General features: G+C 54.4%; 1 protein-coding gene across 1 annotated transcript in view; it reads left to right on the top strand.

Moving 5' to 3' along the window:
• The first annotated feature begins 395 nt into the window (after positions 1-395).
• The window catches only part of MEGF9 (multiple EGF like domains 9), a 62,185-nt gene continuing 48,335 nt past the window's right edge, over positions 396-14,245 (top strand). The window contains exons 1-7 of the mRNA XM_074891181.1: positions 396-466; positions 731-856; positions 1,594-1,690; positions 4,455-4,557; positions 4,898-5,176; positions 5,221-5,296; positions 6,342-6,517. Of these exons, the coding sequence (XP_074747282.1) occupies positions 396-466; positions 731-856; positions 1,594-1,690; positions 4,455-4,557; positions 4,898-5,176; positions 5,221-5,296; positions 6,342-6,517 (928 nt within the window). The remainder of the gene's footprint in view (positions 467-730; positions 857-1,593; positions 1,691-4,454; positions 4,558-4,897; positions 5,177-5,220; positions 5,297-6,341; positions 6,518-14,245) is intronic.

The following is a 14,245-nucleotide window of genomic DNA, read 5'->3' as shown; positions in this document are numbered from 1 at the left end:
GCTCAAGGACTTGCCTCTGCGATCGCCCGTCAAATGACGAGAGGATTTTCTCCTCTCTTCTGTGGATGTGCACTATAGAAACTCTTCCCACACCGCTTTTCTAAATCTTACTTGAAGGGATGCTCCTCTGCTCCTACCAAGTGTCAGGGTTGTCTCTGTTTTGTGCCCCACATTTGCAGAATAGTTAGAAATAGAAAGGGGATCAGAAAGCACCTGCTATGGAGTGATGCCCCTCGAAGTCATGAGTGCAGCATCCCCGGAGCCAGGGACTGGGGAGAGGGGTCCAGGGCGATGCTGGGGGCTACAGGGGCTGCATCGGAGACAAAATATCCAGAGGCTTGTTTCAGGCTTTGTTGGAGGGATGAAAAAACATCTGTGTGTGAGACAAGGCGTGCATGGTGAAGAGGGAATTGGTTGTGGTGTGCAACAAAGACAGCCTGTCTGTGTGTGTCTGGTGTGGGAAAATGTGCGTGTGGGGGGCTGCCTGTCCCACCTTGGGATGGAGACTGGGTGTGTGAGAGAGGGGAGGGGGTGTGCACACGTGTGTGCTCATGAGAGGTGTGTGCAAGAGGGGAAAGGGAAGGAAAATCTGTGTGTGGGAGCCCGGAGCAGCTGCACGCGGGTGTGACTGCAGCCGTACCCAGCTTCCCCGGGACCGTGTCTGGGGGGTGCACCCGGGCCAGCACCCCCAGGGACAGACTAGCCCCAGGGATCTTGCCCCCATTTGCAGCTCCGCAGGAAGCTTGGCTACAGGCAAAGCTCTTCTGGCAGCAGGAAGGCTAGAAAGGGTTTCGGTGGAAGTGATTGTTATTGGCGAGCGCAGTTTTGCTGCAATCAAACCATTTTGTGGGAACACGTAGGAAATTATTGACGGGGAAAAAAATCTGCACCATTCGTTTTGACCTTCAGAGGATAATTTTTTTCCAAAGCATTTCATTTCAACAAATTGCTCAGTTTAGTTTTGATGTTACCACTCAGATTGCTATCATTTCAATCTTCCACGTGTGTGAACTGCTGGTTCCCACATTGCACCCTGGCAGGGCAACGCTGCGCCCCAGCTGCACCCCCGGCACCCAACTCTGCTGCTGGGTTTCAATTAACACGGCAAACGCAGCCCTTCCCAATCAGTGCTTATGAAAACCTTCTCCAGGTAACTTGGCATCGACGATAGGATTTGGAGAAGAAAACATGTTTGAAAGTGCCACAATTGCCCATGGAAGAGAAATTGTAGTTTCTGAGTGATCAGAGTCAGCAACGCAGAGCGTGTGCAGCCCTTTCCATCCAACCTCTTGGAGAGCAGTGATAAACATACACACTAGCCAATTTATTCACTCTTTTGCATTTGTAGGACATATTTTGTGTGAAAAGGAGCTTAGCTTTACATTTGCATGACCTTGGTGTGCTTAAAGTTAAGCCGCTCTTTAAGAGTGTGCAGAAATGGGACCTATTAGCAGTGCACGTACCACCACCGCGTCCCGCTCCCTGCTGCCAGCGTTCACCCCCTGCAAGAGAGGGAGGTCTGGCTGCTAATTGCATTTATTTGAAATGACGACAGACCTGTGCTAACGCCGGGTTTGTTTATGCTCACGGTAGGAGCAGTGGCCGCTGTGGCATGCGGCGTTTTGCAGCCCCGTTGTCCGGGGATGTGACTTTTGCTGCTGTCTGGGAAGTTGCAAGCAAGACGCCAGACGTTTGTTATTTCATCGCTGCAGTTGCTTTACGCAAATCAAAAAGATGTGGGAGGCCTGTGGAGGCTGCGGGGTGGCTCATGGCCGGGGCAAAGGGATGCCCCTTCCTCGCTGCGCCCAGGAGCTGGGGATGAGGAGGGAGGGATGCTCAGCACTGGGTGACGGGGCTACCGGAGCCTCATGCCCAGAGCAGTCAGCCAAAGGCACTTTTAAAGCAACATCAGTGTTTCAGAGACGTGTACGAAGGTAAATTCCCCATGAGAACAGCGTTAAGAGGCAACTGGACCCCACAGAAGGAGGAATTTGTCACCTCACAGAGGCTCGGTGATGCTGCAGATGCTCTTCCCGCGCACCGAGATGTGGCTCCTGGCCTCTGCCCACCGAGCCCCTCCACCACCAGCCACGCGCCTGCAGAGATGACTCTCCAGGCTCTGTTTTTAATTCGTTCACTTTCATTTATATTCAAATCAGAGGATAAATGTAGGCAAGGCGTACATTTCAGCTAAGGCAAGGCTGCCATTTCAGAACAACCACATAGAAGGTGTTTTATTTTTAAAATATGTGGAGAAAGGGATGAAGACACTGAGCTCTGCACTCTAACTGTCATCTTCTTGTTGCTAGTGTTGGCCTGGTCATGAAAACAGAAAGATTTTAGAAAATTATTTGCTTCCCAACACACATGCTGTTTCCTCCAACAGTGAAAATAAAGCCATGACTTCTTGTGTTTTAAGTCAGTCCCTACATCTTGTGCACAGGTTTGCAGGGATGCTCCTGCGGCTTTTGACTAAACCACTCTTTATTTGATAATTTAAACAAATGATAAATATGCATGTGGAATAATGAAAAAGTTCACTGAGGAAGTGCAGCCTAAAGAATATGCTGATCTCCCCTAAATCAGGGCAATGCTTGACAGAGCTCTGCAACGGGAGTGGAGGGTACTCTCCTCAGGGTCCTGTAAACTCCCACTGGGTCGGGCTCTTAAATGAAAGTGGAAAAGTTTCCAGCATCATGTGCAGCTCAGACTCACAGGCTGTGTGCCCTGATAAAGCACATGGGGTCTCATGAATAACCCTTTGCATTTAGAGCATAATTTTGCCTCAAAAGATGATCCTGACATGCTTAAAACTGTCAGTGCCCTTCTGCAGCGTGCTTTTTAAGCAGCCCTATGCTAGCACCTACACGCACTGGCCAGGCTGTGACTTTCGCTTTGCTCCTCGGTCCCCGTGGCAGATTTGTGCAGCCCCGTTGTTTCTGGGCTCTGCCTACCCCAGAGCACACAGGATTATCAGAAACCACTTAATACGTGTTGACTTAATGGGAGTTGTGCAGAAAAATGCTGCTGGGTGCTTTGAAAACTAAGTCTGAGGAGAGGATTCGTTACTCCTGCATTGCAAGTAATGATAATTAAGAAAAAAAAGAAATTTTTGTATTGTGAGTTATTCTGGTTGTCACAATTAACATCTCATCGAATTATCAAAGCTTTCAAGCAGTGGGTGGTGGAGAGAGTGGCTTGGGGCTTGCAAATAGGTCAGAGAAAGAGCTGGTTGCTAAATATCTGATAGAAACTTTCCACTGGGGAAGAAAATCTTGCTGATTTGATGGAATAGGAACAATTCTGGGGAGGATGTTGATACCCTTAAAACCTACAAAGAAAGCAGGCACAGAGGCTGGGCTGCCTGCTCACAACCTGGGCTCTGTGTCAGCCCTCCTCCTTCCCCGAGGATCCATCCTGCTCAGACGTGCATTTCGCACCTTCTTACTGCAAAATGAAAACATAAAAAGAAGAGAAGCACGGAAATTTTGGTGGCGCGGTGCCAGCACAGGTCTGCTCTGCGCCCTTGGCATCCCCAGCTCAATGCCCTTGAAAGCAGCAGGCGGCTTTTTGGGCGCTTGTTTTTTTCGGGGTCTGGCTGGGGATGGTTTGGGTGCTCAGGGCTGTGGGGCACTTGCAACTATATTTGACATCAACAGGGGGAGCGGTGAGTCCTGCTGAAGCTGTCCCTGTGCAGGGCCTGGGACATGACACCCGCATCCTCCATCCCCTTCGCCCAGCATCTTCCATGGCCTTTCTCCAGCCTTTGTCCCAGCATTTGCCCGGCCCTTGCCGCGCCAGCTGGCAGCTTTGGGGGCTGGCGGTGATTTCCACCAACATGCGAATTCACCCCTTGGGGTTTCTACCCCTGCTGCCACCCAGATGTGGTGTTACCACGATGGCTCTGCGTTGTGTGTACCACTGATGTGGCAGAGACAGTCCATTTTATTTTTGCAGCTCTTTATAATGATTCTCATGATAAGTCAGCGCTGAAATAAGCCAGCTGGGCAGAAGGCAGAGACTCCTTCTGGCATGTGATCCCATCTCCAAGGGGTGGCCAGTCCTCTTTCATGGATCCTGTGGGGACAAGGCTGCCCCAAGGACATCTGACCCAGGCAGGATCTTCCTGTCTCCCTCCTGTGCCGGGGTGACAGCACGGGGCTGCCTGAGCGTAAAGAGATGGAAGGTTGTGACATGCTTCACTGCTCCTCCCAAGCAGAAAGGGAGAATATGATATTTTGGAAATCAGATGAGCAGATCTGTCAGCCTGCACTGTGCGGGCTCTCGTGCCTCTGTGGGGAGCAGCCCTGAGCTGGGAGATGGGCTCAGGGTCCATCCCTTTGGCTGCTGAGGCTGCGCAGCTTTTATTTAAAACCAAGGAATTTCTTTGTTCCAGGTAACTCTTTCCTTAGCAATCGTTGCTCCGCTTGACTTCTTCCTTCCTGTTCTCGTAGACAATAACCTTGTGTGAATTGCTGGCGGAGAGGCTTGATCAGCAAACCATCCTCCCTCTCTGCCAGCTGTATTCCCCCTGGTCGGAGGGACTCTTCGGTCCCGGTGGGGAATGACAGGCTGACGATGATTATAAAAAACAAATCTCAGGAGTGTTTGTCTCAGTGGGGGAAATGGTGCAGCATAGCTGCTGGGGAATAATAATTATATTATTATGCAGGAATAAGGTCCCATTTATTTCTGAGAAGGGGATGGATATGGGGGAAGAGTAATGAGTTATTGCAGAATAATTAGCCCACAGCAGCTATGTCAGGCAGCGTTTCCCTTGTAGACGACCCCTAAATATTGTGCTAGAGAAGAACTTGCAGCCTGGAGCATGAGGTGGGTGAAGGTGGGGCTGTCTAATCCCGAAGAGACACTTGTCAGCATCCGCTGGCTCCTGCAGGAACCAGAGACGATGCCAACACTCGCCTGGCAGTGGCACCCACCTACGGGCAGGGTGTCCCCGGCGCTCTGCACCATCCCGCCCCGCACCTTCCCACGGTGGGATACAGAGGGACGGCTGCTCCCATACGGCTCCCTGCGGCCCACCCGGCTGCTCCGGCACACCCCGGCGTGCAGCCACGTGCCTTTGTGTTGCTCCGAGCAGCTTTTCCCCACCGCACAGGGCCGGCGGCGTACACCCGCGTCTTGCTTCAACGCGTGAACCAGCGATCGCTGGTTGGTACCGTGAATAATTAATATATGTGTCACTGTGCTTCCTCCCAGCGCTGCCGATCGCTCCTCTGGGACAGGGGGATTTGGCCAAGGTCACAACCAGTGTCCGGCCCCAGCAGCACCGGGGGTGGGGGGCAGCCTGGATGCTCCCCCCAGGTTTCATTGTCCTTATGGCTGGTCCCCGGGTTGCATCGTGCTGGGTGGGAAAGAGCTCCCAGCCGCGAAGATGAGCAGCACAAAGGGGAACGGCATCGCTGCGGGCGTGGGGACGGGACGTGGAGGTGCTGGAGGTGGGCGAGGGGGGGATGGATAGAGGGGGCTGAGGGGGGGGGTCGTGCCGAGGGGGCGGTGACCCCCTCCAGAGCCCTGCAGCGGGGGGTGGAGGGAGGGTCGCTCCGGCAGGGATGGACCCGGCTGCCGACCCGCTTTGTGTCCCGCTGCGCAGCCCGGCGCCTTCCTCATTGTTTTGCAAAATTGAGGCGGGGGGGGGGTGGAAAGGCGGATTTAATTAAAAATTAAAAAAATAAAAAAATTAACAATAAAAATATTAAAAATAATAAAAATATAAATTTTTCGAAATTGTATATTAAAAAATAGAGGCTCTACCTAGACACATAAAAAAAGGAAGGCGGGGACCGCCCCCCCCGGCGGGGGCGGTGCCCCCCCGCTGCCCCCGCCCTCACAATGCCGCACCGCCCCGCCCCGGCCCCGCCCCCGGCGCTTCGCCCCGCCCCTCCGCCCGCCCCCGGCGGCCGCCGATTGGCTGCGCCGCGCCCAGCGCGCTCCGAAGCGGCCGCCGGGGGGGGCGTGCGCGGCGCTGATTGGCGGCGGCAGGCGCGGGGCGGGGCGGGGCGCTGTCAGCCGGGCCGGGGCGCGGCGCGAGCCGCCTGCGGGGCGCTGGGAGCGGCAGCGGCGCGGCATGGCCGGCTGAGGCGGCGGGAGGGAGCCGCCGCCGCCCGGCGCCGCTCGCCGGCCCCTCTCGGTGGGTGAATGAATGAATGAGGAGTGAATGGCGGAGCGCCGCGCCGCAGCATGAGGCGCCGGCCGAGGACCGCGCCCGGGCTCGCCCTGCTCTGCCTCGCCGCCCTCCTGGCCGCCGCCGCCGGGCTGCCCTCCAGCGCCGCGCCGCCCCCCGAGCCCGGCAGCGGCAGCGGCGGCCCCGCTGAGGGCAGCCCCGGCCCCGCGCCGCCCGCGCGGTCCCGCGCCACCGCCGCGCCCGCCCGGGGCAGCGCTCAGCCGCCGCCACCGCCGCCCCCCGAGGAGGAGGAGGAGGAGGAGGAGGTGGCGGCGGCGGTGGAGGAGGAAGAAGAAGAAGAGGAGGAGGCGGCCGCGGGCAGCGGCCCCGCAGGTGAGCGGCCCACGCGTGTCCATGACGGGGGGACGTCGGCAGCGGGGCCGGCGGCTGTGGCGGGGAGCGGGATGGGGCTGCCCCCCCCCCTCCCTCCGCCGGGCGGACAAAGGCGAGGCCGGGGGTGGCTTCGCAGGGGGCGGTGGCTCCCCGGGTCCCCTCCGGCTGCAGCGACCCCCGTGCGGGGCAGGAGCGGGGGGACCCCAGCGGCGTGGGACCCCCGGGAGCATCTCACCAGCCCCATGTGCCCGGCGCTGGGCTGGGGCTTGGAGGCGGGGGGCAGTGACCCCCACTCAGGGCTCGGGTGGGGGGCTGGGGGGGCGGTGCAGGGGTGCCCAGGCGGTGTCGGTGCTGTTATAGGGTTACTGGTGGTTCTGGGGAGCGGCGGGGTGAGTGCTGGCCTTGGCTCCCCAAAGCATCCTTCACGGCAGCCGCCCCCGGCGTGCCCCGAGCTCCCCACGCAGGAGGTGAAGGCGCCTCCTTCCCATCACCGCTGCATCGGGGCAGGGTCCGACAAGGTGACACTGGCCTCGAGCAGCGCCGGGTGGTACCTTGGCGGCAGAGTTGCTCTGTGAGCATCAAAGCTTTCCCTGGTGTCCCACCGCCACGTGCCGGCAGCAGAACGGGGACAGCAGTAACTGGTTGCTGGAGCCCATGTCCTCACCGGTATCTGGAGGCACGTTTGCAGCTTGGCGGGTGTTGGGAAGAGCCCACGCTAGTGTGGGACCCAACGGGTGCGCGAGGGGAGAAGAGAGCCGTGGGCTTTTCCTATTCTGGGAAACAGGCGTCTGGGTGCAGCCCACTTGAGGCCTGATGCTGCCCCTGTCGCAGCTGGGGGGCTCGTACCGAGCTGAGGACCCGTTATGGCAATGGGAATAAATGGAATTATCCATCAAGAGCGTGAGGAGGGAAGAGGTGAAGGGCAGGCTGGAGGGCTGTGCTTTCAGGTGAAGCTTTCGCTGGGTGTAGTGCTGAGTGACGGTGCCAGGAGATGAAAACACTGATGGTCTTCGAAGCTGAGACTCCAGTTTACTTAATATATAAGTAGACAAAACTCTGCTGGAGTCCGTGGATGGAGCTTTGTCCACTTATTGTACTGGAGCACTCTGCTTTGCTCTCCAAAGCTTTATGTTCAGACACACACAAATGCTATAGCACTGATTCGTTCCTTTTTTTTTTTTGTATTTATTTTTTCTCCTTGCCTGGAAGGTGTTTGGTTTAAGTGTGTTGAGCTTCTTCTAATGTGAAAGGGATATATTCTGCTGTTCTGGTAGCTTTAGCAGTCTGAACAAGTGGATTAATCAACCTGTTTTATTTGGCTAGAAATATAATCAGCTGAAGATCTGAAGTCTCTTGTTTTCAGACTTTAATTCCTTTTTTCCATTGAGGTTTCTGTCTTTACTTTCTCCGGAAGAGACAGAATGGTTTAAGATTAGGAATTGCTGATAAAGATAGGAGGGGTTCAGTTTTCTTAAAGCAAAAGCAATTTTCTCTATCGTGCCATGAGCAGACTTCATCGGCTCAGCCACTCGCCTGGCGTGGGCAGTGCGGTGCAACCCTCTGGGTGCCAAATGGGGGATGCACGTACCTGCTCTGAGTTGTGTGGAGCACATATTTTCCCTGTCTGACCTTGTGTGTTGTGTTTTTTTCTGTCGGTGTCAGAAGGCATCACCTCTCCCATCTTGGGCTCCAAGGGTTTCATCAAGAGCATCCCTCTCATAGGGGCCAAGTGACACATGTCATGCGAGGGTATTGCAAGGCATGAGGTGTGACTGGTTTAGCAGCAGCTTTGGGATGCTCTCGGATGTCCAGTATGAGCTCACATAACGTCCTTTATGTCTGCTGCCACAGGAGGTGTCAGGGGTGCAAGTCGGGAGGTTTTGTGTCGAATCCCAGCGCCACCATGGATCCCCCCACGGGCTGCCCTCACCTCTGCGTTTTGGGTCTCACTTGGGAAATGGGAGCGCCGATGATGAGAACTCTTCCCCACCATCCCTGGGTGTGCTGCGTTGTTATTGTGGAGGCTAGCATCACCCTTTGAAGTTTTAAAGTGCTAATTATTAATGGCCACAGCCGCTTGATCTCAAAATTGCTCTCTGGTGCCTTTACTCTGCGGTGATGGGCAGGGTAGGAAGGCATAGGCAGATTATGTCTCCTCAAACGGCTAATTTGTTATTCGTTAGTGTGGCAGGTTGAGCTTAACCCTGGCTGAGGGGGGATTGCTGGCGTGCTCGTGGGTCAGGTGGGGTTTAGGATGTCTGGGGGGGGATGAGGTGGCAGCGGGAGGAAATGCTGGGCTCGGCAGCATCCCCCTGAGTGACGTGGGAGCTTGCGGGGGGGGTACGGGTGGGTGGTACAGCTGTGGTCTGCGTGGGAGCTGCTCTCTGTGGGTGTTGTGGGGGCCTTTTCTGTGTTGCTCTGTCTGCCGAGTGTCACTGGAGTCTTGCACAGAGGTTTGCTCTCAAAGGGCATTAAGCACCGAAGGCACAGTAAATGTAGTGGGTGCCATGGGTTTAGCTGAAACTCTCCTTTTGCTTTAATTCAATCATGTTTTCAACATTACTTTTTCAATTCAAAAGGTAATTAATTCATTATATGCTTTATTGCATAAAACAAATGGGCCTTTTCTCATGCATGCTATTAGATAGGCTTCCTTTAATGCTGATGGCATTCCTAGTGATAAGAAATTGGTGTGAGAATCTTCACATCCAGTGTTTGTTCAGCACTACCAAGATTTAAATTCCAACTTCAATGTGTTTTTCTCATTCTGATTTAAGAAGCACTTCAGCTACCACTGAGCTGCCTGCTTGCTCCACTCGCATTCTCTTCCCTTTCCCAGTTTCACGATGTTTATTTTTCTTTCCAAGGCTGTGATCATGTTAAAATCCCCGATTTTGTTTTTAGGAGAAGTAAATTGCTAATCCTCATGTTTGTGGAGACAAGCTTAGAAGTATCCCCTGCCTTATCACCAAATCCTCTAACACCCGCCATGGAGACTCTGCCTCTTCCTTTTTTATGCAATAGTCTGTTTTTAAAGCAAATCTGGAGCTTTGCTGGGGAAGCTGACTTGGGGACAGCTGCTGTTTGGTTGGATGCTCGATGTTGGAGCAGAGATGCGGCTGCTGTGGCCAGCATAGTCCTGGCTGGACTTTCCCTGCCTAAAGAACAAAACTCCTCTGTTCCACCCATTTCTGTAGGGTGGTGTTGAACAATATGGGTCTCTTTGAAGGACATTTTATTCTGACTCTCCTCCAGCCCCATTCGCTGCAGGTGGGTGGGCTTAAAAGTCCAAACCTCCTTGCACAGCCTTGCTGTGCCCATGCCGTGGCTGGGTCAGCAGAAGAGCTGTACCCAAACTCTGGAGGCCTTTTTAGACTGTACTAAGTGTTTCAGATCTTGAAAGCTGTTGCCTTCTCTCCTCCCCACCGTTTCTGTAGTGTTCCATCTGGCTTCCTGGGTTGCCAAGTCCCAGATGTGACCCTGAGTCTGGCTCCTCACCTCTGCACCTCCTGGGAGGGGACAACGAGCAACTTCTGCTGCAACCACAGGGCAGGAAATGCAGGTGGCCCGGTGGCTCGGAGCAGTTAACCACGGGAAGGTGTCCCGTGATGCTATGGAAATGGGTGAAAGCTGAGTCAGGGTGTGCAATGATGTTTGATGGGCCCTAAGCCTCTGGCATGGGGCCATCTCTTGCTGGGGTGCTCGCAGCCCAGATGGAGGAGGTGTAGCCAGAGCACCCCAATGGGTGGTGGCTCGGCTTTGGGTGGGATTAGCTGATGGGTTTAGCTTATAAAGAGGAGCCTGGCAAATCCCCAGGGCAATGGGGATGGCCTGACTATTTGGCTGAGTGCAGGGGAGGCAGCAGGGCAAGGAGTGGACCTGGTCGTGAGCACTGACTTCATTTCTTCATCATCCAGCTGGAGAGGTGGAGGGTTTTGCTTTTGCATAGGGTGTGTGGAGAAAGGTCTGCACACCCTGTGTGTGCAAGAGGTACTATGGGGACAGGTCTTGGAGGGGTCCCTACAACACTGACAGTATTGTAGGGCAAAAACTTTGGTCCAAGACATGGAGCTGTCAACACCCAGACCCTGCCACACTGGGGCTGTGGTCCTTGGGGGGTTGGGAGCTCTCAAATCCTGGTGGGACAGAAACAGCCAAGTTGCTGAAGGCAGTTTTGGGACATCTTGGCAGGACTGGTCCCTTTTTCAGCTCTGGGTGACTCCATCCCTCTTCCCGTCCAGCCATTACACCCTTCCGTAGAGGTCTTCCCAGTCAGGTTTGCCTGTCATCAGCTTTTCCCCCGTGCTCAGCGTGACACAGGACTCTTTACAGGGATGCACATAAATGTTTAACGCCCGTGCAGCTGGTTGGGTTTCCAAGGCTGGGGCTGAGCAGTAGGTGTGAATAAATGTTTGCAAGGGACCTCTGCAGCCTTAAAACCCTCCGTCTCTTCAGGTGCAAGTGCAGGTCCTGCCCTTCAGCACTGGGCTTGTACGCAGGCACCTGCCTGAATGCCCCTGCCCTGCCTCTGACCCAACGTGGGGGGAGCCGGGGAGGGTGAGCTGGGGCTGTCCTACAGCTCAGCACTTGGGGAGGCATCTTAAGCTTTCCTCGTTTGAGGGCTTGGGATTGTGTTCAGTGTGGTTACCGAGATAGCTTGCTTTCAGGATGTCAGAGGGATTTAAATTTTTTAAAGAAATGGAAATTTCTTTCCTGGCAATGTGCGCTCGAAGCCAAGAAAGCCAACTGTACCCTGGGCTGCATCCAGAGCAGTGTGGCCAGCAGGTCGAGGGGGGGGGATTCCCCCCCTCTGCTCTTGTGAGACCCCCCTGCAGTGTGTGTCCAGCTCTGGGGGCACCAACGTCAGAAGGACACGGACCTGCTGGAGCGAGGCCAGAGGAGGCCACGGAGATGGTCAGGGGCTGGAGCACCCCCCTGTGAGGACAGGCTGAGAGAGTTGGGGGGTTCAGCTGGAGAAGAGAAGGCTCCGGGGAGACCTTAGAGCAGCCTCCCAGGACTTAAAGGGGGCTACAGGAAAGGTGGGAGGGACCCTTGATCAGTGGGGTGTAGGGATAGGACGAGGGGTGATGGTTTTAAACTGACAGAGGGTAGATTTGGATTAGATATAAGGAAGAAATTCTTCCCTGTGAGGGTGGTGAGGCCCTGGCACAGGTTGCCCAGAGAAGCTGTGACTGCCCCCTCCCTGGAAGGGTTCAAGGCCGGGTTGGACGGGGCTTTGGGCAACCTGGGCTAGTGGAAGGTGTCCCTGCCCATGGCAGGGGGGGTGGAACTGGATGATCTTTAAGGTCCCTCCCAACCGAAACCATTCTGTGATTCTATGGAATTCTCAGCCTTCACATCTGTAACTCAATAAGGAGGATGATCTTGTTAGTTGGGATGAGAAAGAGAGCAGCCAGGGCAGAGAGAGCCCTTTTTCAATCAAGTAATAAATTGTGGGGTTTGTATCTTTGAGCTTAAAATAAAGGGATGTTGTCCACAGCGGAAAATGTCATTCCGTTGCCTTCCTCCCTGCCTCCACGCTCCCGTCTGAGTCATTCTTGAATCAGATGCATCCAACTGTCCTGACTCAAGATTTTGAGAGTCTTGGACTTAGTGATGCTCGTGAAAATCAGGATATTTCTGGGAGGATCTACACAGCATCCAAGGTCTTGTTTGTAGCTTCCCTCCGCAGGGGAACGGTGCTGGGGTTTTGCTTTTTTTTTTTAAATGATAGCTGAGATTTGGAAATCATCACATCACTGAGCTGCTAATGGAAAATACTTTATGTAAAATAGGACAACTACTGTGTGGTGTGTTGAAGTTATTTATCTGTCTTGGTATTACCCAAACACCAGCCTGCGGGGAGGCAAAGTTGCTGAAACACTGAATAAAGTGGCTTGCCTGCAGCTCTGTGGTGGGCAGGCGGTGTCCCAGCCCCGCTCGTGGAGCCAGCGGCCCGCCGCATTCTGCAAGGGTGGTGGTGGTCCCCAGGGGCAGCACCCAGCGGTCAGGGTGCCTGAATATGACCGGGGGGGACGACTCTTGCAACACAGACTGCGGTTTGCATGGGGTGCAAGGGTTGTGGCTGTCTGAACAGCTGGGAAATGTGTGGGTCAGCGTGGGTTTCCCAGCCAGTGGCTGGTTTTGCCCCTGGAGCATCCTCCCAGGGCTGCCTGATCCTGGAGAGGCACCTTGGCCTTGGTCCTGTCCTCAACCTGGTGTGCACTGGGCTGTGCCAGAGGGGAAGGTACTACTGCAAGTAAGGAGCAGTGGTGCTGGGCTGGCAGCAGAGCTCAGCTCATGGGCTATGGCAAGGTGTAACCTCGGGGGGTGAGTAACTCCATCCTGGAGGGGACTGTGGTCCTTGTGCTACTCCAGTGCAGCCTTGGAGGTGGCTGCAGCATCTTGGGCTCTACTCAGATGGGTGGTGGTGACAGTGGGCATCTGTACCCGAGTCTGTCCCCACCAGCTGTGTGCGGGTGAGCAGCACGAGGACAGGGGCATCCAGGACTTCCCACACCCCGTGGCTGTGGGCAGAGAAGCACAGAACAAGCTGTCCTCAAGGAACAGAGGCCCCGGACGTGAGTCTGCTGAAGTCAGGGGAAAGATTTCAGAGTTTTTTTTGACAAGAGCCCATGGCCTATAAATATGCAGGGCTAAGTCATTGTGCTGCTGCTAATATTTGCAGAGCGAAGTCCAGCTGACTGTCAGGAAGTGCTGTTGCAGATCCGAGGTGCTCGCTGGTGCTTCCAAGAAGCATCCAATATCTTAGCAGTGGCGTGATGCATCTGCTATCATTAGAAATAAACTCATGCCTATGCTGGGTGCTGAAGGCAGGGATTTCTCTTGCAGCCGTCTGGCTGGAAGGGAAGGCTCCTTCTGCTTTACCTCTGACAAGCACTTGAAATAAAACCAAAAAAAAAATGTGAAGGAGCTGGGTTGCTGTGCAGCATGTAGACTGCACCTGAGACTTCACTGAGCTTTTAAATGAAGTTGCAGCAAGGGCTCGGACTTGCTTCAGAGGTCCTGGAAACCCACCGGCTTTGCTGCCCCGGCTCGTGCTGTGTGTCTGAGCTCAACAGAGCTGCCTGGAGCAGCGCGGCACCGCTTGGTGGGAGCAGGGGGCTGGGGGGGCAGAGTCTGGCACTTTATAATTGGTTGGGGATATTAATATGTTTTATGAGCTAAAGGCTAGATTGCAATCTAGCCATCTGTCCTGCCTTGGGGGGTCGTGTGTCTCCACCACCCCAGGAAAACAGAACCAGTTGCAATTCAGTCTCATTAAACTGGCTGAAAACCAGGATTTCTGGTTCACAGGAAATTATTTGCTTTTTTTAATTTGACTTTTGGGTTGGGTCAGACTGAAATGGAATAGTTGTTCTTGCTCTGCTTCTGCTTATGTGTCTAGTAAGCTTGAGGGTCCTGAGCCTTGAGGCTGTCCCATAAAATTGATGACCTCGTTGTGCTTGGGGCTAAATCCATCCCCAGTGTTGAGTTGGGGACTGCTGGGTGTCTGCCCGGGGGAAACTCTCCCAAAATCCTGGCAGGGCTTGTCTGGAAGGGTCTTTTATTGCATTAAAGCTTGTCAGTCTGGAAGCATTTTGAACAAGACATTCTGGACTTGGAATAATTGAACCTCATTTGTTTAGACAGAACTTTTTTTTCCCCCCTAATTCAATAGGAACTTCCCAACAGTGCTGGTCCTGGCTCCTCCTCAGCCTCCTCTCC

Source organism: Strix uralensis, chromosome 21 (genome assembly GCF_047716275.1).
Source record: "Strix uralensis isolate ZFMK-TIS-50842 chromosome 21, bStrUra1, whole genome shotgun sequence".
NCBI lineage: Eukaryota > Metazoa > Chordata > Aves > Strigiformes > Strigidae > Strix > Strix uralensis.
Note: the sequence above shows the minus strand (reverse complement) of the source record. Positions and strands in the feature narration are given on the sequence as shown.